Source organism: Carcharodon carcharias, chromosome 15, assembly GCF_017639515.1.
Source record: "Carcharodon carcharias isolate sCarCar2 chromosome 15, sCarCar2.pri, whole genome shotgun sequence".
NCBI classification, from domain to species: Eukaryota; Metazoa; Chordata; class Chondrichthyes; order Lamniformes; family Lamnidae; genus Carcharodon; species Carcharodon carcharias.
Window position 1 is genome coordinate 58,351,161 of NC_054481.1, and position 20,766 is coordinate 58,371,926.

Consider the following 20,766-nt stretch of genomic DNA (forward strand, 5'->3'; position numbering starts at 1 on the left):
GGAGTCATATCTAGTGCAAAGGAAGATGGCTGTGGTTGTTGGAGGTCAATCATCTCAGCTCCAGGACATCACTGCTGGAGTTCCTCAGGGTAGTGTCCTCGGTCCAACCATCTTCAACTACTTTATCAATGACCTCTTTTCCATCATAAAGTTAGAAGTGGGGATGTTCGCTAACGATTGCACAATGTTCAGCACCATTCACGACTCCTCAGATACTCCTCAGTCCATAACCAAATGCAGCAAGACCTGGACAATACCCAGGCTTGTGCTGACAAGTGGCAAGTAACATTCGCACCACACAAGTGTCAGGCAATGACCATCTCCAACAAGAGAGAACCCAATCATCGTCCCTTGATATTCAATGGTATTACCATCACTGAATCCCCCACTAACAACATCCTGGGGGTTATCATTGACCAGAAACTGAACTAGCTATAAATACCGTGGCTACAAGAGCAAGTCAGAGGTTAGGAATTGTGACACGAATAATCCACCTCCTGATTCCCCAAAACCTGTTCACCAAGTACAAGGCACAAGTCAGGAGTGTGATGGAATACTCCCCACTTGCTTATATGAGTGCAGCTCCCACAACATTCAAGAAGCTTGACACCGTCCAGGACAAAGCAGCCCACTTGATTGACACCACATCCAGAAACCTTCACTCCCCCCATCACCAACGCACAGTAGCAGCAGTGTGTATCATCTACAAGATGCACTGCAGGAATTCACCAAGGGTCCTTCGACAGCACCTTCCAAACCCACGACTACTACCATCTAGAAGGACAAGGGCAGCAGACAGATGGGAACACTACCACCTAGAAGCTCCCCTCCAAATCACTCAGCATCCTGACTTGGAAATGTATCACGATTCCTTTACTGTTGCTGGGTCAAGATCCTGGAACTCCCTCCCTGACAGCACTGTGGGTGTACTACACCACATGGACTTCAGCGGTTCAAGAAGGCAGTTCACCACCAGCTTCTCAAGGGAAATTAAGGATGGGAAATAAATGCTCGCCCAGCCAGCGAAGCCCAAATCTCATGAATGAATTTTTTAAAAGATTAACAAAAGAAAAGATTTCAAGCACATACATAAGTCTACAAAATATTACTGTAATAACTTCTAAAACCCCAAATTAATTTGGTCCCAGTTACACCTCTGTTAAGGCAACAGTAAAAACAAATAGATTTAAACAGACTCAGGCAAAGCAATACAATACCCTGCATAGGCGAATTCAAAGTGAGTTTTCTCAGCTTCGGTTCCTGTAGACAGCAACTTGATGCAAAGGCTGAAGGCTTTTCACACTTATTAGATCTTAGAATTCCTTCTCTTCTGAGGCATAACCTTATTGCCTTTATACATGTTTCTCCCTTTTTAATGCAAATTCCATTGTTCTGACATGTCTTTAGAACTATACCTTTCTCACAACATAAATCTTTTCATAAACAAATTTTATCAGTAACCTTTGGGGAAAAATAAACACATTGTTTGGCTTAGCTGCTTCTGGCTGTATTTAACATTTTACCATCTCTTTGAAATTCAAGCTACTCTAATTTATCTAAAAATGCAAATTTTCCTCACACCTCACATTATAAACCTTCAGCCATGTTTATGTATTTAGCATTTCAAACCTAGCTTTGATGATACAAAGCCTCCAGATGAGCTGTCTCTAATTCAATTAAATCTCACACATATGCACATACACAGAGAAACTATCCAAACCCCACTATTAACCTACCCTTAATCACAATAATATTGAGAATTATTATATTTTCATGACAACCACATGGCCCGAACATGCTCCACCATTCAAGACAATTTGGCTGATCTTGGGTTTAAACTCCAATTTCCTGCAAGCTTCCCATATCTCTTGATTCCCCGAGAGACCAAAAATCTTCTATCCCCGCCTTAAATGTATTCAATGATGGAGCGGTCACAACCCTCTGGGTTCACAACCATTTGAATGAAGTAATTTCTCCACAGCTCAATCTTAAGTAATCCTGAGACTGTACCCCTGCGCTTTAGATTTCCTCAACCAGCAGAAACAATATCTCAGCGTCCACTCTATCAAGTCCCAAGGACCAATTTAGCGAATCTTCGCTGTACCACCTCCAATGCAAGTATATCCTTTCTTATATGTGGAGACCAAAACTGTACATAATAATTCAGATGTGGTCTTACCGCATAACTGTAGCAGGACTTCTTTACTCCTGTACGCCAATCTCTTGCAATAAAGACCTACATGCCATTTGCCTTCCTTCCAAGTTTGTTACTTTTTAAAAAATATTCAGATTTTCTATTTTTATGACGGAAATGAATAATTTCACACTTACCTATTTTATACTCCATCTGCCATCTTGTTGTCCACTCACTTGTCTATATCTCTTCGCAGCCTGTGTCTATCCCCATCCCACAGCTTACCTTTTGACCTAGCTTTGTATCATTAAGCTAACTTAAATAAATTACTCTTTGTCTCTTTGTCTAAGTCATTAATATATTTTGTAAATAGCTGAGGCCTCAACACTGATTCTTGTAGCACTCCATTATTCACTGCCTGCCATGAAAATACTCCATTTATGCCCAATCTCTGTTTTCTATCTGTTAACAGATCCTCTATCTGTGATATATTACCACCAACTCCATGAGCCTTTACCTTGCCTATTAAACTTGTGTGGCACCTTATCAAATGCCTTTTGGAAATCTAGTTCTACATCATCTACTGGTTCCCCTTTATCTAACTACTAGTTACATCCTCAAAAAACTCTCATATTTATCAAACAGGATTTCCAGTTTGTAAAACCATGTTGACTTGTTCTAGTCATACTATGCTTTTCTAAGTACATTGTTATGACTTCCTTAATAATAGATTCCAACATTTTCCCAAAGGCTAATTATAGGTTAACTGGTTTGTGGTTTACTATTTTTTCTCTCCCTCTTTTCTGGAAAAGCCAACGTGTGCCAACTTCCAATCTGATGGGTCAGTTCCCAAATCTAAAGAAATTTGGAAAATCATAGCTAGACCATCTACAATCTCTACAGCTATCTCTTTTAGAACACTCAGGCCATCAGGTCCCAGGAATGTATCAAATTTTAGTCCTTTAAGTTTCTCCAATTTTTTTTTCTGTTATTATTCATTTCCTTAATTTCCTCTCTTTTTAGCTCCTAGGTTACTGACAATTTCGGGTATGAAACTTGTGTCTTCTACAGGCACAAAATATCTGTTCAATGCCTCCACCATATCCTCATTCCCCATGATAATTTCTCTTGCTTCGGCTTCTAAGGAGCGAACATTTCCTTGAGCTACTCTTTTCCTTTTTGTATACTTATAAAAGCTCTTACAATCTGCTTTTACATATCAGGCTAGTTTATTCTCAGCCTATTTTTTCCCTTTTTATCAACCTTTTGTGGCCTTTTGCTGGTTCCTAAAACGCTCCAAATCCTCAGACTTTTTACTTTTTTTTGCAAGATTGTAAGCCTCTTTCAATCCGATACTGTCTAACTTCTTGCAAGAGCTACGGATGGGTCTTTCTTGCTGCTCTTTTGAATGGAATATATTTTTGTTAAACAGTTTGAATTTCTTATTCAAATGTCTACCACTGTTCATATACTGTCATATATTTTGGTCCATTTACCCAATTAACCTTAGCCAGGTCTCCCCTCATACCTATGCAGTTGGTTTTGTTTAAGATTCCGGTTTGTGATTGGAGTATGTCACTTTGAAACTTAATATGGAATTCAGTGGTATTATGATCACTATTTCCCAGTGGATCTTTTAGCATGATATTACTAATTAACCCTGCTTCATTACACAATACTAGATCTAAGATAGCTTTATCCAATCAGCTTTATAACATATTGCTCAAAGAAATTGTCACAAAAACATTTTACAAACTTATCTTCTAGACCACTGCTGCCAATTTGAACATCCCAGTCTATAAGATGATTAAAGTCCCCCACAATTATTACATTGGCTTTTTTTTAAAAAGTTCCAACTGTTCTCTTGGCCATTCAGAAAGAAAAAAAAGAATGCTAACAATGCCTGCTACAAGATATTTAAATATAATTCAGCAGCATGTTTCGACTATACTGCCTGGAAGAGTGGCATACATCGGTGATAAGCTGCAGAAGACATCTTTCTAAGCAAAACATACACAAAGCCACAGTCCATGTTCCCGGCCACAACCCCTCCCTTTGCATGTTCCATTGGCTTTCCCACCCCAGATAGTTTACTAAATTCTCATCCTAAACTTCAAATCTCTCCAATCCCTTGCCCCTCAGTACTTCTGATTTCCTCTTTACCTTTATCCCACTGCACTCTTTGTTCCTCCAGAACTAACCATTTTTTTTCCATTTCCTACTCATTCTGCTCCCCAATAAGTGGCAACTTGTCCAGTCATTATGGCCCTGTCCTCTGCATCACCATTTTTTCTTACATTCTTCTCTTTGTTAAGTGGCCTAAAGGTCACCCCGTCACCTCCTCCTGGCCCCTTTCCTCTTTCCTCCTATTTCCATTTGTTCATCTCTACCATGCTGTAAATTGTTTTATACACGAAGGTTGCTGCAGAAATACAAGTTGTTCTACATTAGCACAACTATGTACCACTCAGTTCCCTGCTCCTCTCAGTGTAAAAAAATTGCTATCATTTGAGTGTTATCTGAAGTCAGGAGGCTAATTTTTAAGGGGAGGTTAAAAAAAGGGAATGCAATTGAACGTGTGAACAAGCTGTGTTTTTTAAGTTACTAAATTTGGAATATTTGCGTGGCATCTCAGAAAATGGTTTTCTTCAGAGACTTATAGCAAAGAAAGAAATCATTGATTCAAAGTATCACTTACTTCTGTGGGAAGAGTTCAATGTTTGCTGTATTAAAAGAAAAAAATTAGAAAGCTATATAAACTATATTTCAGCCAACAGGACCATGTGATTCACATTGAGGGATGGTTGATGCATGGGGAGATGGTCCCAGATTCTATTCCTAGCCTAAGCTGAGTTAGGTAATCTCTGGCAGGACAGTTACTACAGCAAATACGACTGGTCTCATTTCCCCTAAACTGGGTTGGGAAGTGTGAAAAAAAAAGGCTCTGTCAAACCTGTTGATCCATTGGGCAATCGCCAGCTATGATACAATCTTTGCTTCAGCACCCTACTGACTTCTGCATTTTTAACACAGTAGTCACTCACCATTCTGGCTTGGAAGTATATCACTGTTGCTTCACCAATCCCAGAACTGACAACCTAACAGCACTATGGGTCCACCATCACCACATGGACTGCAGCAGCTCAAGGCAGCAGCTCATCATCACCTTCTCAAGAGCAAATAGCAATGGGCATTAAATACTGGCCTTACCAGCAATGTTCACATCTCAAGAACAAATAAAAATCAAAATCACAGAGTATTACAACACAGAAATGGGCCATTCTGCCCATCAGGTCTGCACAAGTGCGTTTCTTCATCCAATCTAATATAACACTTTTGCTCATTTCTCGTGTTATTGCATATTTCCCTTTTACAAACAACTATTTAATTCTATTTTAAAAGGATCTATGGACTCTACTTTGACAATGAGAATAGTCACCGAGGTGAAGGACACAAGGTATTTGTGCCTGCTGAAATGTACCACAGCAAGAGTCAGCAGTTTTAGGATAGGGGATGAAAAGAAAATATTCATTACACTTCCTAAGATTATTCTGTGCATTAGTGAAGACATTGAGAATATTAAAGCACGCTGAAAAAAAGCTCACACTCAACCTTATTTTTAAAATTAAATGTTGTGAATATTCTGGAGACAGCTCATGCATAACTGCACAATTTCCTATTTATATTGGCACATTTTAAAAAATAGAAACTCCATATAAGTCAGCACTTTGAAACTGTGATTCTGAAAACCAGAACCAAATAATGCTCCATATTTGTATTTTTAGGTCACTGTGATTATTCAGTAAAATCCAATTGGGGCCTTCCCAGGGGCAGCTACTCTCTATCCCATCCACATTGCTGTAATCGATTGGGGTTTGCACCCATTGTGTGCAAGTATCCAAAATGGTGTGCAAGTGCATGTGTGAAAGTGGTGACATATGTCTAATTACAAATTAGCACTGGAATTATCGCCAAGCAGGAACAATCTGTTAAAAACACAAATAGAATTTTCGGAACAATGCATAGATTTCTGTACTTCACTTTGTGAACTGCAAGTGCAGCCAGGGAAAAGTGCAATTTGTACTTTGAGGAAGTGGGAGGATTCTCACAAGCTACATAACAAATGAAAACAAATTTTCAGAATAACACAGAACAAAAGAAAACAATGATTTTGTCTGAAGTCCACACAAATGATTGCTTGGAAACCATCTGCAAAATACATTTTCCACAGGATGGTCCCCACTGGACTTCGGTTACAGAGAAGCTCATTATAAATATCCCGATTTTGGAAGTTATGCAGGGAAACTAAAGTGATTTTACAGCTTCTTTCTATGTTTGATAAAGCCACCTGGAATGTTCCACAACAGCAAAACCAGCAAGCTACGCTGAAGTATACACCGATCACCCAGTCTGAGAGTTATGCCAAAGTTTCCAGAGAATCACAACAGCATAGTTTACAATATAAAACATTGCATCAAAATTTGAAATCACTGTTAAAAAATCATTGGGGCCCAAGAGAAATACTAAATTTACTTTGTACCTCTTCCTTAAGTTCCTCTCTATGTATAAAAGATTAAACTTAGAAGCCATCAAACCATTATTTATGTACATTAGACAAAATATGAAGAAAATTTAATCACAGAAGTTTTTCAATTTTTATGCATACTTCTCCATAAAGAAGCATTCAAAGATACAGAAAATGTTTTTTTAGGGCACCATAAGAATAAATAAAAAGGAAACCTAAAACTACTAAATTTGTAAATTTACAACCAGTGCAAGACTGAGATAAATATAAGAAACTCACTTGAGCTCTGCATTTGCATGGGGGTGGAGCTAAGTTAATGAATGACAAAGTTTGCAAAATCAGTGTAAGAAATCAAGGAAATTCAGAGAAGGTTAAGGAGTGAATCTAACAAGTGTGCTCAAAAGTTTAGAAAGGCCAAGGAGGGAAAAAGTGAAAGAGTATTTTCACTGGTTGAGAGTTGACAGATTAATGCTAAAAGCATTAAGGGATAGGTTAAAAGGGTTTTTTTTTAAAGCTGTTACAACAGTTACTTGTGGTAATGTGCTCTAAGCTGAGTCAATGCTGGCAGGGGAGAGACCTTCATCGCGTTTCTGCCAGGGAAAGAGCAATGGCTATAATCAGTCGAACTCCTTACCATGGGGTACCACACCATCCCAGTCATGGTGAAGGGCAGCGAGCAAGGAACAGGAATGGATAGGACCTTCTTCACCAAGAGGATCCTATTCAAGCTGTGTGGTTTCGAGGCTGCGGAGATCTACTGCCTAAAGGATTTCCCCAGCGCTGGATTTTTTGATGTGACTTTCAAGCAAGTGGCAGCTTGTGTCAAACTCCTGAAGGTGTTGAGGAAAAGAAAGACCTGCCAGAAATGAAGATCCTGATGGCAGAGCCGCTCTTTGCTCTGCCGTTGCAACGAGAACAGGTTGCGACGGTGCATCTGTACAACCCCTTCGTCCCTGTCGCTGACGTGCTTACCTTCCTTACCAGGTACTTCGATAAGGTTGGGAGCTGCATCGCGGTTAGAAATGATTTGGGGATCTGGACATGTAAACGCCAGGTTAAGGTAACGCTCAAGACCGATGGTAAGGGAGCCGTCTTCCACCCCCCTTCCAGATTCGCTATCGGGGGAAGCCGTGGCTACCTTGTCTACGCTGGGCAACACAAACTTTGTTGCTCATGCGGCAAGTCTGGTCATGTGGCGGCCAACTGCAGCGCCGTCCTCTGCAAGAACTGCAAACAGGAAGGGCACCAGACAAAAGACTGTAAACAGGTTAAGTGCTGCAACCTGTGTGGCGGGGCAAGTCACCTCTACAAGACCTGCCCCAAACGTTGCCGTACTTATGCACAGGCAGCCAAAGCCAACGAGGGGGAAGCAGAAGAAATGCCTCGTGTCACTCCAACTACCAAGGCCCCCAGGGAGAACAACGGGACAAAGGAGGACACAGAGAGAGACAAGGTGGAGGAAAAGATTGGGGCAACAGACGGCCAACCAACAGCACTGACCCCTGAACCTCCCACTCCTCAGGAGAGCGAATCAACGGAGGAAGAGGAGGCAGCAGTGGGAAAGCAGCAGGGGGAGTGGCAGCTGAAGAGAGCCAAAAGGAAGAAGGGGCTAAAAAGAAACCAAGCCACTTCCCAGACAAGATTCAAGAGGCGTCTCCTATCCGACACAGATAACAAGAGCAGCAGCTCTTCGGACGAAGAAGGGCCAGGGCAGCGTCAACAGAAGAAGCGGCAAAACGCTAGGGAGTTGGAGGATGAGACACCCGAGCTCCAGAACATTGGAGACAATGAGGAGACCAGCGCACCCCAACTTTGCCCACAACCCAAAGAGGCCAGTGCACCACAGCCCCAGGAATCTGGGAACAGTGAGGCGCTCAGTGCACCCCAGCACCAGGAAGCCGGGAGCAGCAACGCCCCGGGGGGGGAGAGGATTGCAGAAGCTTCTCCAACAGAGGACATTTCAAACCCTGCTCTCTGCACGGACCCCCAGATGCCACCCGAGCAGAACACCGCCAATGGGGAGGTTCAGGACGCTTTCCTCAGCCCATCCAAAGTGAAGCAATTTGAGCACACTACGGGCATGAAGGACCAGACCAAAGGTCTGGAACTCTCAGACAACAGGTTTGGTAAGTGACTAACTGCTTTAAAATGGGTGTGAAGATTGTATCCATAAATGTGCGTAGCACTAAATCTACTACGCGATGTGTTGCGACCTTTGACTACCTTGCCAAGGTCAAAGCTGACCTGTTGTTTCTGCAGGAGCGTGCAATACTGCACCTCAGCTCCTACAGGCAATGGTCACGATGGTGGTCCCATGGGCCATCGATCTGGTCGGGAGGAAACGACTCTCGTTCCTCCGGTCTGGGTATTCTGCTGCGGGAAGGCAGCTTCACCGTCTCCCAGGTTAAGGAGGTGGTGGGTGGGCACCTCCTCGTAGCAGACGCAATGTACAGGAATGCTCCACTCCGGTTAACTACGCCCCGTCACAAGGGGCTGAACGGCTGGAGGTTTTTCAACAGCTCCCACTGCTGCTGGCAACCTCCAGGCGGGTCATTCTCGGCGGTGACTTCAACTGCACCATTGATGCGGCTGGACGATCTGGCAGGGCCGAAAGCAGATTGGACGCTACGTCCAGATCCCTGATGGAAACAGTAAAGGATGCCAAGCTGCATGGCGTCTTCAGCAACCCTGCAGACGGAGCGTAGCGTAGCTACACCTGGTGGCGGCCTCACGGGTCCGTCTGTTCCAGGATAGATTTCCTGTTTGTGTCCCGTGCATTCACAGTCAGATACACCGACGTCAAGCCGGTGTTCTTCTCTGACCATTGCCTCCTACTGGCTGACTGTCACTTAGAGAAGGACCAGAGGGTGGGCAGGGGGGCATGGAAGCTAAACGTGAAACTGCTGACCCCAGAGAACATTGAGGAGCTCAAGAGGGATTACAAAGGTTGGAGAACCATGAAACCCCACTTTGAGTCACTGACACACTGGTGGGAAGCGATCAAGGGAAACATCAAGAGATTTTTCATCCTCAAAGGCACCCAGAAAGCTAGAAAGGAACAGAGGGAAATGTCCCGACTCCAGAAAAACATGCAGAATCTGCTCCGGCTGCAGTCGATGGGGGTCGATGTCAAGGAGGTGAAGAGCCAGCAAGCCTCGCTCTTTGCCTCGGAGGCCTCCAAGATCATCTTCCATTCCAGAGTCCGCTCCGTGGAGCAGGACGAGACATGCTCACGTTTCTTCCTCCAAAAAGTACACAGAGTGAGCTCTGTGATCAGCAGCCTGAAGGAAGAAGATGGCTCAGTAAAGTCATCACAGTCCGACATTTTGAGGATCAGCAAATCCTTTTATGCTGGATTGTATGACTTGAAGCCCACAGACAGCACGGCCTCCCAGTCCTTCCTGTCCTCTATCACGGAGGTCTTAGACGACAGTACACGGGAGAGTCTGGACAAAGCGCTAACTCCTGACGAACTGACTGAGGCCCTTGAGTCCTTCCAGAAGAGTAAAACTCCCGGAAGCGACGGCTTGCCGGCGGAGTTGTATTCGGCTCTGTGGGACTGGATCGGCCCAGACTGCTAGAAGTGTACGAGAGTATGCTCCTGGCCGGCAAAATGTCAGAATCCATGAGGAAAGGCATTATCACCCTCATCTACAAGCACAAGGGGGAAAGGGAGGAAATTAGAAATTGGCGACCCATTTCACTGTTGAATGTGGACTATAAGATTCTGTCCAAGGTCATCGCCAATCGGGTCAAATCCACTCTGGAATTGGTGATTCACCCTGACCAGACCTGCACTGTGCCGGGCAGGAAGATCTCTGACAGCCTCGTGCTGCTCAGGGATACGATTGCCTACATGCAGGACAGGGGTGTGGACACCTGCCTCATTAGTCTGGTTCAGGAGAAGGCCTTTGACAGAATATCGCACACCTACATGGTGGATGTGCTCTCCAAAATGGGGTTTGGGGAGGGAATTCGCAATTGGATCCAACTGCTCTACACTAACATCAGTAGTGCAGTCTCGATCAATGGGTGGGAATCAGATAGCTTTCCTATTAAATCTGGAGTCAGGCAGGGCTGCCCTCTCTCGCCTGTTCTTCTCGTGTGTTGCATAGAACCCTTTTCTGAGTCCATCAGGAAGGATCCGGGCATAAGAGGAGTGACGATCCCAGGCAGTGGAGGCACTCAGGTCAAAGTCTCCTTGTACATGGACGATGTCGCCGTTTTCTGCTCGGATCCGCTGTCGGTGCACAGACTTATCCACATCTGCGACCAGTTCGAACTGGCCTCGGGAGGCAAGGTAAATCGTGGGAGAGCGAGGCCATGTTCTTTGGGAACTGGGCTGACCGATCCTTTGTCCCCTTCACTGTCAGGGCTGACGGCCTGAAGGTGCTGGGGATATGGTTCGGAGGGACCAGGGCACGCATTAGAAACTGGAAGGAGCGAGTGTCTATGGTGAAAAGGAAACTGGGCATGTGGGAGAGACGCTCCCTCTCCATTGTGGGTAAGAACCTGGTCATCAGGTGTGAGGCACTCTCGCTGTTGCTGTACGTGGCGCAGGTCTGGCCCATTCCACACTCCTGTGTGGTAGCGATCACCCGAGCCATCTTCCGCTTTGTCTGGAGGTCGAAAATGGATCATGTCCGCAGGGACACGATGTACAAGCCTCTAGATAAAGGGGGAGAAAAACGTGCCCAACATCGCCCTCATACTGATGGCCACCTTTGTATGTGGCTGCATCAAGCGGTGCGTAGACCCTCAGTATGCAAACACCAAGTGTCACTACATGCTGAGGTTCTACCTGTCCCCAGTGTTACGAAGGATGGGTCTGGCCACGCTGCCGCGGAACGCTCCAAGTAGTTGGACCGTGCCGTACCACCTGTCCCTCATGGGAAAATTTATGCAGAGAAACACCTTTGACCACAAGTCCATCAGGCAGTGGTCGGCACGTAACGTCTTAGAGGCCCTGCGGGAAAAGGAGAGGGTGGATCCTGTGGGATGGTTCCCTGAGCAGACTGAAAGTCATTTGGCAGAATGCCTCATCGCCAGAACTTTCCAACAAGCACCAAGATGTAGCTTGGCTGGTGGTGAGAAAGGCCCTCCCTGTAAGATCCTTCCTACACGCCAGGAGTCTCACCCCCTCTGCACGTTGCCCTCGAGGTGGCTGCGGTGGGGAAGAGACCATTGTTCACCTCCTTGTAGATTGTGTCTTTGCGAAGAAGGTCTGGAGAGAGATGCAGTGGTTTCTGTCGAGGTTCATCCCGAGCAGTTCTGTGACAGAGGACTCTGTGCTCTATGGGCTGTTCCCAGGGACACACACCGACACAAACATCAACTGCAGCTGGAGGATCATCAACTCGGCGAAAGACGCTCTTTGGTCTGCCCGAAACTTGTTGGTTTTCCAGCGCAAAGAGTTGTCCCCGACCGAGTGTTGCAGACTGGCACATTCCAAGGTCCAGGACTACGTGCTGAGGGACACAGTTAAGCTTGGGGCAGCCGCCACAAAGGCGCAATGGGGAAGGGTCACTGCCTAAGACCTTTCTGCCACAGTGCACTGAGGGACTGGGAACTGTTTAGAGCCCCTCAGGCTGTACAGCTTAAAATGAATGTCTACCAATGATTGTAATATTCATTGTTTGTACTGATACACCTTGTGATTCACGTTGTAAAAGTTGAACTTGATTGTATTTTTGTAATGGTGATTTTGAAATGGTTCGAAATGTTTTTGAAGATTTATGAATAAAGTATATTTTTGCAAAAAAAAAAATGCTGCTCTTTGGACGAAGAAGTGCAAGGGCGGCACCTACAGAAGAAGTGGCAAAGCTCTAGGGAGTTGAAGGACGACACACCTGAGCTCCAGAACATTGAAGGCAATGAGGAGACCTGTGCACCCCAACTTTGCCCACAACCCAAAGAGGCCAGCACACCCCTTACCCAGGAATCTGGGAGCAGTGAAGCACTTAGCGCACCCCAGCTCCGGGAAGCCAGGAGAAGCAACGCCCCAGAGGGGGAGAGGATCAGAGAGACTTCTTCAACGGAGAACAATTCAAATCTCGTCCTTGCACAAACCCCCAGATGCCACCTGAGCGGAGCATCTCCAATGGGGTGGTTCAGGACAGTTTCCTCGGCCCATCCAAAGTGAGGCAATATGTGAACACTGGTCTGCTCTTGCATACCCATAAAGGTCTGGAACTCTCAAAGACAACAGGTTTGGTAAGAGACTAAATGCTTTAAAATGGGTGTAAAGATTGTATCCATAAATGTGCGTAGCATTAAATCTACTACGCGATGTACTGTGACCTTGGACTACCTTGCCAAGGTCAAAGCTGACCTGCTGTTTCTGCAGGAGTGTGCAATACCGCACCTCAGCTCCTACAGGCAATGGTCACGATGGTGGTCCCATGAGCAATCGATCCGGTCAGGAGGAGACGATTCTCGTTCCTCTGGCCTGGGTATTCTGCTGCGGGGATGCAACTTCACTGTCTCCAAGGTGAAGGAGGTGGTGAGTAGGCGCCTCCTCGTAGCAGACGTAATGTACAAGAATGCTCCAATCCGGTTAATTAACGTGTACGCCCCAGCACAAAAGGGCGAGCGGCTGGTGGTCTTTCAGCAGCTCCCACCCTGGGAGGTGACTTCAACTGCATCATCGATGTGGCTGGACGATCCGGCAAGGCCGACAGCATGTTGGAAGCTACGTCCAGATCCCTGATGGAAACAGTTAAGGATGCCAAGCTGCACGACGTCTTCAGCAACCCTGCAGACGGAGCGCAGCGTAGATACGCCTGGATGCGGCCAGACGGGTCCATCCATTCCAGGATATGCTTCCCAACAGTCAGATCCACCGACGTCAAGCCAGTGTCTTTGTCTGACCATTGCCTCCTACTGGCTGACTGTCACTTAGAGGAAGACAAGAGGGTGGGCAGGGGGGCCATGGAAGCTAAATGTGCAACTGCTGACCCCAGAGAACATTGAGAAGCTCAAGAGGGATTACAAAGGTTGGAGAACCATGAAACCCCTCTTTGAGTCACTGACACACTGATGGGAAGCGATCAAGGGAAACATCAAGAGGTTTTTCATCCTCAAAGGCTCCCTGGAAGCTAGAAAGGAACAGAGGGAAATGTCCCGACTCCAGATAAACATGTAGGACCTGCCGCGGCTGTAGTCGATGAGGTCAATGTCAAAGAGGAACTCCAAGAGTGAAGAACCAGCAAGCCTCACTCTTTGCCTCGGAGGCCTCCAAGATCATCTTCCGGTCCAGAGTCCACAACTCTGAGAGGTGCTCACATTTCTTCTTCCTAAAGGTACATAGAGGGAGCTCTGTGATCAGCACCCTGAAGGAAGACAGCTCAGTAAAGTCATCGCAGTCCGACATTTTGAGGATCAGCAAATTCTTTTAAGCCAGGTTGTATGACGTGAAGCCCACAGACAGCACGGCCTCCCAGGCCTTCCTGTCCTCTATCATGGAGGTCTTAGACGACAGTACAAGGGAGAGCCTGGACCAAACTGCTAACTCCTGACGAACTGACTGAGGCCCTTGAGTCCTTCGAGAAGACCAAAACTCCCAGAAGCGACAGCTTGTCGGCAGAGTTCCATTCGGCTCTGTGGGACTGGATCGGTCCAGACCTGATAGAAGTGTACGAGAGTATGCTTCTGGCTAGCAGCATGTCAGAATCCATGAGGAAAGGCATCATCACCCTCATCTACAAGCACAAGGGGGAAAGGAAATTAGAAATTGGCGACCCATTTCGCTTTTGAATGTGGACTATAAGATTCTGTCCAAGGTCATCGCCAATTGGGTCAAATCCGCTCTGGAATTGGTGATCCATCCTGACCAGACCTGCACTGTGCCAGGCAGGAAGATCTCTGGGATGCAACTGCCTATATGCAGGACAGGGGTGTGGACACCTGCATCACAGCCTGAATCAGGAGAAGGCCTTTGACAGAATATCGCACACCTACATGGTGGATGTGCTCTCCAAAATGGGGTTTGGGGAGGGAATTCGCAATTGGATCCAACTGCTCTACACTAACATCAGTAGCAATCAATGGGTGGGAATCATATAGCTTTCCTATTAAATCTGTAGTGAGGCAAGGCTGCCCTCTCTCCCCTGTCCTAGTTGTGTGTTATATAGAACGCTTTTCTGAGTCCATCAGGAAGGATCCAGGCATAAGAGGAGTGACGATCCCAGGCAGTGGAGGCACTCAGGTCAAAGCCTCCCTGTACATGGACGATGTCGCTGTCTTCTGCTCGGATCCACTGTCGGTGCGCAGACTGATCCGCATATGCAACCAGTTCGTACTGGCCTCGGGAGGCAAGGTAAATCGTGGGAAGAACGAGGCCATGTTCTCATGGGCTGACCGATCCTTTGTCCCCTTCACCGTCAGGGCTGATGGCCTGAAGGCGCTGGGAATATGGTTCGGAGGGACCGGGGCATGCGTTAGAAACTGGAAGGAGTGAGTGTCTATGGTGCAAAGAAAACTGGGCATGTGGGAGCGATGCTCCCTCTCCATTGTGGGTGAGAACCTGGTCACCAGGTGTGAGGCACTCTCGCTGTTGCTGTACATGGCGCAGGTTTGGCCCATTCTAGACTCCTGTGCGATGGCGATCACCCAAGTCATCTTTCGCTTTATCTGGAGGTCGAAAATGGATTGTGTCCGCAGGGATGCAATGTACAGCCTCTAGATAAAGGGGGATAAAATGTGCCCAACATCGCCCTCATACTGATGGCCACCTTTGTGTGGGGCTGTATCAAGCTGTGCGTAGACCGTCAGTACGCAAACACCAAGTGTCACTACGTGCTGAGGTTCTACCTGTCCCCAGTGTTGTGAAGGATGGGCTTGGCCACGCTGCCGCGGAACGCTCCAAGTTGGACCATGCCGTACCACCTGTCCCTCGTGGAAAAATTTATGCAGAGAAACACCTTGGACCACAAGTCCATCAGGCAGTGGCCAGCACGTAACGTCTTAGAGGCCCTGCGGGAAAATGAGAGGGTGGATCCTGTGGGATGGTTCCCCGAGCAGACTATCAAAGTCAATTGGCAGAATGCCTCATCGCCAGAACTTTCCAACAAGCACCAAGACGTAGCTTGGCTGGTGGTGAGAAAGGACCTCCCCATCAGATCCTTCCAACACACCAGGAGTCTCACCCCCTCTGCACTTTGCCCTTGAGGTGGCTGTGGTGGGGACGAGACCGCTGTTCACCTCCTTGTGGATTGTGCCTTTGCAAAGAAGGTCTGGAGAGGGATGCAGTGGCTTCTGTCGAGGTTCATCCCGAGCAGTTCTGTGACACAGGACCCTGTGCTCTACGGGCTGTTCCCAGAGACACACATGGAGGCAAACATCAACTGCAGCTGGAGGATCATCAATTCGGTGGAAGACGCTCTTTGGTCTGCCCAAAACTTGTTGGTCTTCCAGCGCGAGGAGTTGTCCCCGACCAAGTGTTGCAGACCAACACATTTCAAAGTCCAGGATTATGTGCTGAGAGACGTACTAAAGCTTGAGGCAGCCGCCGCAAAGGCGCAATGGGGAAGGTCGCTGTCTAAGACTTTTCTGCCACAGTGCACTGAAGGGCTGGGAACTGTTGAGAGCGCCTCAGGTTGTACAGCTCAAAATGAATGTATGCATTGAATACTAATTGTATTATAATTGTTCTGAAGCACCTCAGAGTGCAACATGATGTATGTTGATAACTCCAATACCAATGTCTGATTGTCTGTAATGACCATATTGAAATGTAATATTCATTGATCGTATTGATGCACCTCGTGATCCATGTGTAAAAGTTGAATCTGATTGTGCTTTTGTGATCGTGATTTTGAAACGTTTTGGAATGTTCTTCCAGATATTTTATGAATAAAGTATATCTTTCAAAAAAAAATTACAATACTTGAGAAAGTATTAGATAAATTTGCTAAGAAAATGTGAAGGACACCTGTAAGAAACAGGAAATTAGAGTAGATAGCCCAAATATGGAGCCAGCATAGTCATGATGGGTGAATTGACCTTCAATGTTCAAATTTCTAGTTTTTGGAAAGTTTCCCAAATCCAATGTCAACAATAAAGCCCACTCCGATGATTCTTCTTTTCCTCTGGCTATTTCATGCTGAATCTCCCAGACTCCTTAGATGGCTGTGGAATATCTCTCTTTGAGTAGAGACTGCCTCCCTCCACATCCAGCTTTGGTAGTTCTTTTTCCCTCTGCTTACCATACCAACCGTTGTTTTTTCCCTTGCTCTTTTGCCTCTTCTGCCCAAAAGCTTGGAGCCAGCATCTATTTACTGTTAGCATAGCGGCCCTTGCCTTTTGTTCCCAGGTGTGATAACTTTGCACTTGCTCAGCAGGTCCCATGACTTAGCCAGGCATGCTGTCAGGCAGGATTCAGCATAGTTTCATGACCCCTCCCTTCACTTTAACCAAAATTTAAAGACACAGTCCAAAACATAATCATCTTATAAAACTCGTAACAAGGGGGGGGGGGAATCTGTGCACTGTAAGGTTTTAACACTCAACCTCGCTTAATTGAGTTGAAAGCAACCGTCTTTTGCAAGACACAGATTTAGTCCGTACATGGGAACTACCTCAACTGTTTGCATCATCTTCAGTGTCTCATTCTTTAGAAAATCCAGCTACTGCAATGAATAAAGCAAAACTGTAATCTCTTGCAAACAGACAACCGCACTTGGCAAACCAGCCAGAATCCAAATCCTGCCTGAAAGCTGCAAACAAGAAAATTCACCAACTGTGCTCTTACAATATTTGGGAGTCTGGTTAACATTTTAAATTTGCTACCTACAATGACTGGAATGGTCCCATTGTGAACAAATCACTAGGTTCAAATTACTTAATATAATAAATACGTATTTTTCTCTCATCTGCTGCTTCTGGAAAATATCTTCCAAATATGAAAAGGAAACTAATTCAGTCACAAAAATGGCAATTAGTGAATAGTTTAGGAAAACTGGACAAGGTGCTCCCTTTATTAGATTTTATTATTTATTTTATTATTTTTTTTTAATTTATTAGCTTTCGCCTGTAATGCACACAGACTTGTTAAAGCACAGGAGGTTGCCATTTGACTTCTTGTTTCTGCGCTGACTCTCCAAAGGAACAATTTACCTAGTGCTACTCCCCACCTTCTCCCCATAGCCCTGCACATTCTTCCTCTTCAGATAATAATCCAATTCCCTCTTGAATGCCTCGATTAAACCTGCCTTCACCATACTCTCTGGCAGTGTATTCCAGATCCCAACCAATTGCTTTGTAAAAAAGCCTTTCCTCATATCTCGATTGCTTAATTTGCCAATTACCTTAAATCTATGCCCTCTTGTTCTCAATCCTTCCGCCAATGGGAACAGTTTTTCCATATCTATCCTGTCAAAACCCCTCAAAATTTTGAGTACCTCCATCAAATCTCCTCTCAACTTTCTCTCCAAGGAAAAGAGTCCCAACTTCTCCAATTTATCCACGTAACATGTACCTCATCTCTGGAACCATTCTCATGAATCTTTTCTGCACTCGCTCTAAGTTTCATATCACCTGCAAATGTGAAATTGTGCCCTGTACACCAAGATCTAGTTAATATGTGTCAGGAAGTCCAAGGGTCTTAACGCCTAATAACACATTCATTGTAGAATCCAACTTGTTGGAAAGTGCTCTTAAATGAAATGATCAATTTTCTGGGGACATGTCAGAGCAAAAGATAGATATGGTAAATTTTTTAATCTTTCTGACCTTGTATAATAAAGTTTATTTTTGCTTGTTCAAAACCTGTGGAATCTTGTGGCTTTCTTCACTGAGCAAGTGTCCTGAATATCAAACTTCATCTATTTTAAATAAAACATTGTCGACCCCTAGCGAGATCCTACCAGCAACATGACAAATGATCATAATGGTCCTCATCAACTTTAAGTGCAACCAACCCTTCTAATACATCCTCCTTATCACATTTTAGCTTATTCAGTGTTTTACCTACCTCTTCTTTACTTTGACTGGCAGAAAATTCTTCTTTAATAAAGACAGATGCAAAATACTCAGAGTACCCCAGCTATGCCATCTGCCTCCATGTATCAATCTCCTTTTAAGGTTCTTTCCTACTCTTTTACTATTTATGCAGGAACCATGTAATACCTGGAAGAGCGCATTAAACTAAATACCACAACATCCCTTCACCCAGCATATTTGCTTACCCCCAGTAAATTCCACATTCTTTAGAGGTTGCATTACATTTACACAAAGCTGCTGTTCAGTTGGATTTGTCCCATGACATTCAGGACTAATAACCAAGCAAGCTGAGTAAAATCTGGCATCTTAAAGAAAGGGTCAATGGTCTAGGTTGCACATGGAAGCCACTAACCATTTACTACTGTAAATGGAATGACAAAATTGGTAGTAATAAAATTAAAAACTATTTGTCGTCCTAACTCAGTCAACTGAAGGGGTCAATACTTTTAAGTAAACAGGATCCAGGTCTTCCTTCATGACAAAAGAAGAATTTCTCTCTCATGTGCTCACATATATTTATATAAAAATTCTGCCTCAAATATATGGACACACATATATACTTCTATATACACACAATGTTAATATATAAAAATCATGACTTTCATAAAAGTATGCTTAGTCATTTCCAATGTTTGTATCTGTACTGGCGCTCTTTCCTCAGATTCAGTAAGCTTTTAATGCAATTCACAAACGTGTTCAGTTGCCTGATACCTGGATTCCCAACTCTCAAAAACACAATCAAAATGAGATTCTTTACCTGCAGAAGGTCCTCACTTAGTACCTCTGTTTTCTCAGCCCTGAAATATAAAAGTACAAGTGATTAGAATTGTGTTGAAACTCAAGATCATGGGAAAGTTCGGTTACAAAAAAATCCTTCCCCTTTCACTTTACATGTATAGCTGCCTCAAAGATAGACTTTTTCCCCCTCCACCTATGACATTCATGCTTTCACCTCAATCCCTATGTAAGTCAATCAATCAAGTCTATTAATAACTGGAAATTCATGATTCTCCTTCTCAATATGTATTGATCAAGTTTTGTTCTCAGGGTACTTATGCCTCCGTTTAAGTTTTGTGCCTGACACTGCAAGCTTCCAGAAGTTACCTGCTGCCAAATCCATTATAATCGGACTCCTGTGATGCCATCAACATAGAAAGTGAAACTGCCATGGTCACACTGGGGAATGAGAACGTCTAGGAAAGGTATTGTTTAAGCTACATTTATCTTTTCACACCAAGGTATAAACCTACTTGTTATGCAATAAGTAAAAGTCCTTTAAAAATAAATCCAAAGACACTGAGCATGAAGCTGTCAGTCACAATCTGTATGAGGGCTTTCAAATAAATGTTTTAAAATTTACAAAGAAAATGCTGTTGCAGCAGTGAGGGGTTCCCTGGAGCATATTCAAGGCTGTGCTGGAGGGTGTTATAGGAATTGAATCCAGCCATAAAGTACCCAATAGCACCCCTTTAGCTGTACAAGTCTCAAAGTATTCAGTTCTCAGAAGTCACTCTCACCTCTTACCTAATCATGAATGGAAATGAAAATCCCATCACAACCACTTCCACCATATCCTCAACCAGAGTCAGGAGAGAGTAGATAATGATCAGTCAGGCACTGTGGTAATTAGCACAATGGACTTAGGGGTTATGATTAAGAAATCTGCAGATGATAAATTGGCTGTGTGGTCGATAACTTTTGAAGAAGAAAGCTAGTCCATCGACAGCTTCATGCAGTCTACAGTCATGTGGGTAGAAAGGTGACAAATACAATTCAATCTGAAGAAGTATGGGGTAATGCATTTGCAGAAGGCAAACAAGGCAAGTGAATTAGAAAATAAATGGCAGGATACTCAGAAGCTTCAAAGAACCTTGGAATGTACATCCACAGAACTCTGAAGGTGACGGGACAGGTAGATAAGGCATACATGATAGTCGCCGAGGGATAGAATATACAAATGGGGGCGGGGGGGGGGGGTTATGCTGGAACCGTATAAAATAATATTTAAGACTCATAATAAGATTTAGACCAGCTGGACAGATCCAGCAGAGGTAGCAGCACAGTGGTATATAGTCAGGAGGGAGCTGCCCTGGGAATCCTCAACATC

General features: G+C 44.8%; 1 protein-coding gene across 6 annotated transcripts in view; it reads right to left on the reverse strand.

Moving 5' to 3' along the window:
• LOC121287754 (rho GTPase-activating protein 17-like) overlaps nucleotides 1-20,766 on the reverse strand; it is a 289,690-nt gene that overhangs the window by 98,632 nt on the left and 170,292 nt on the right. For all 6 annotated transcript variants that reach the window (XM_041205656.1, XM_041205654.1, XM_041205661.1 and 3 more), the window contains exon 2: nucleotides 19,417-19,456. Coding sequence is in view for 5 of the 6 variants with exons in the window: in XM_041205654.1 (XP_041061588.1) it covers nucleotides 19,417-19,456 (40 nt within the window). In the remaining variant the exon portion in view is untranslated. The remainder of the gene's footprint in view (nucleotides 1-19,416; nucleotides 19,457-20,766) is intronic.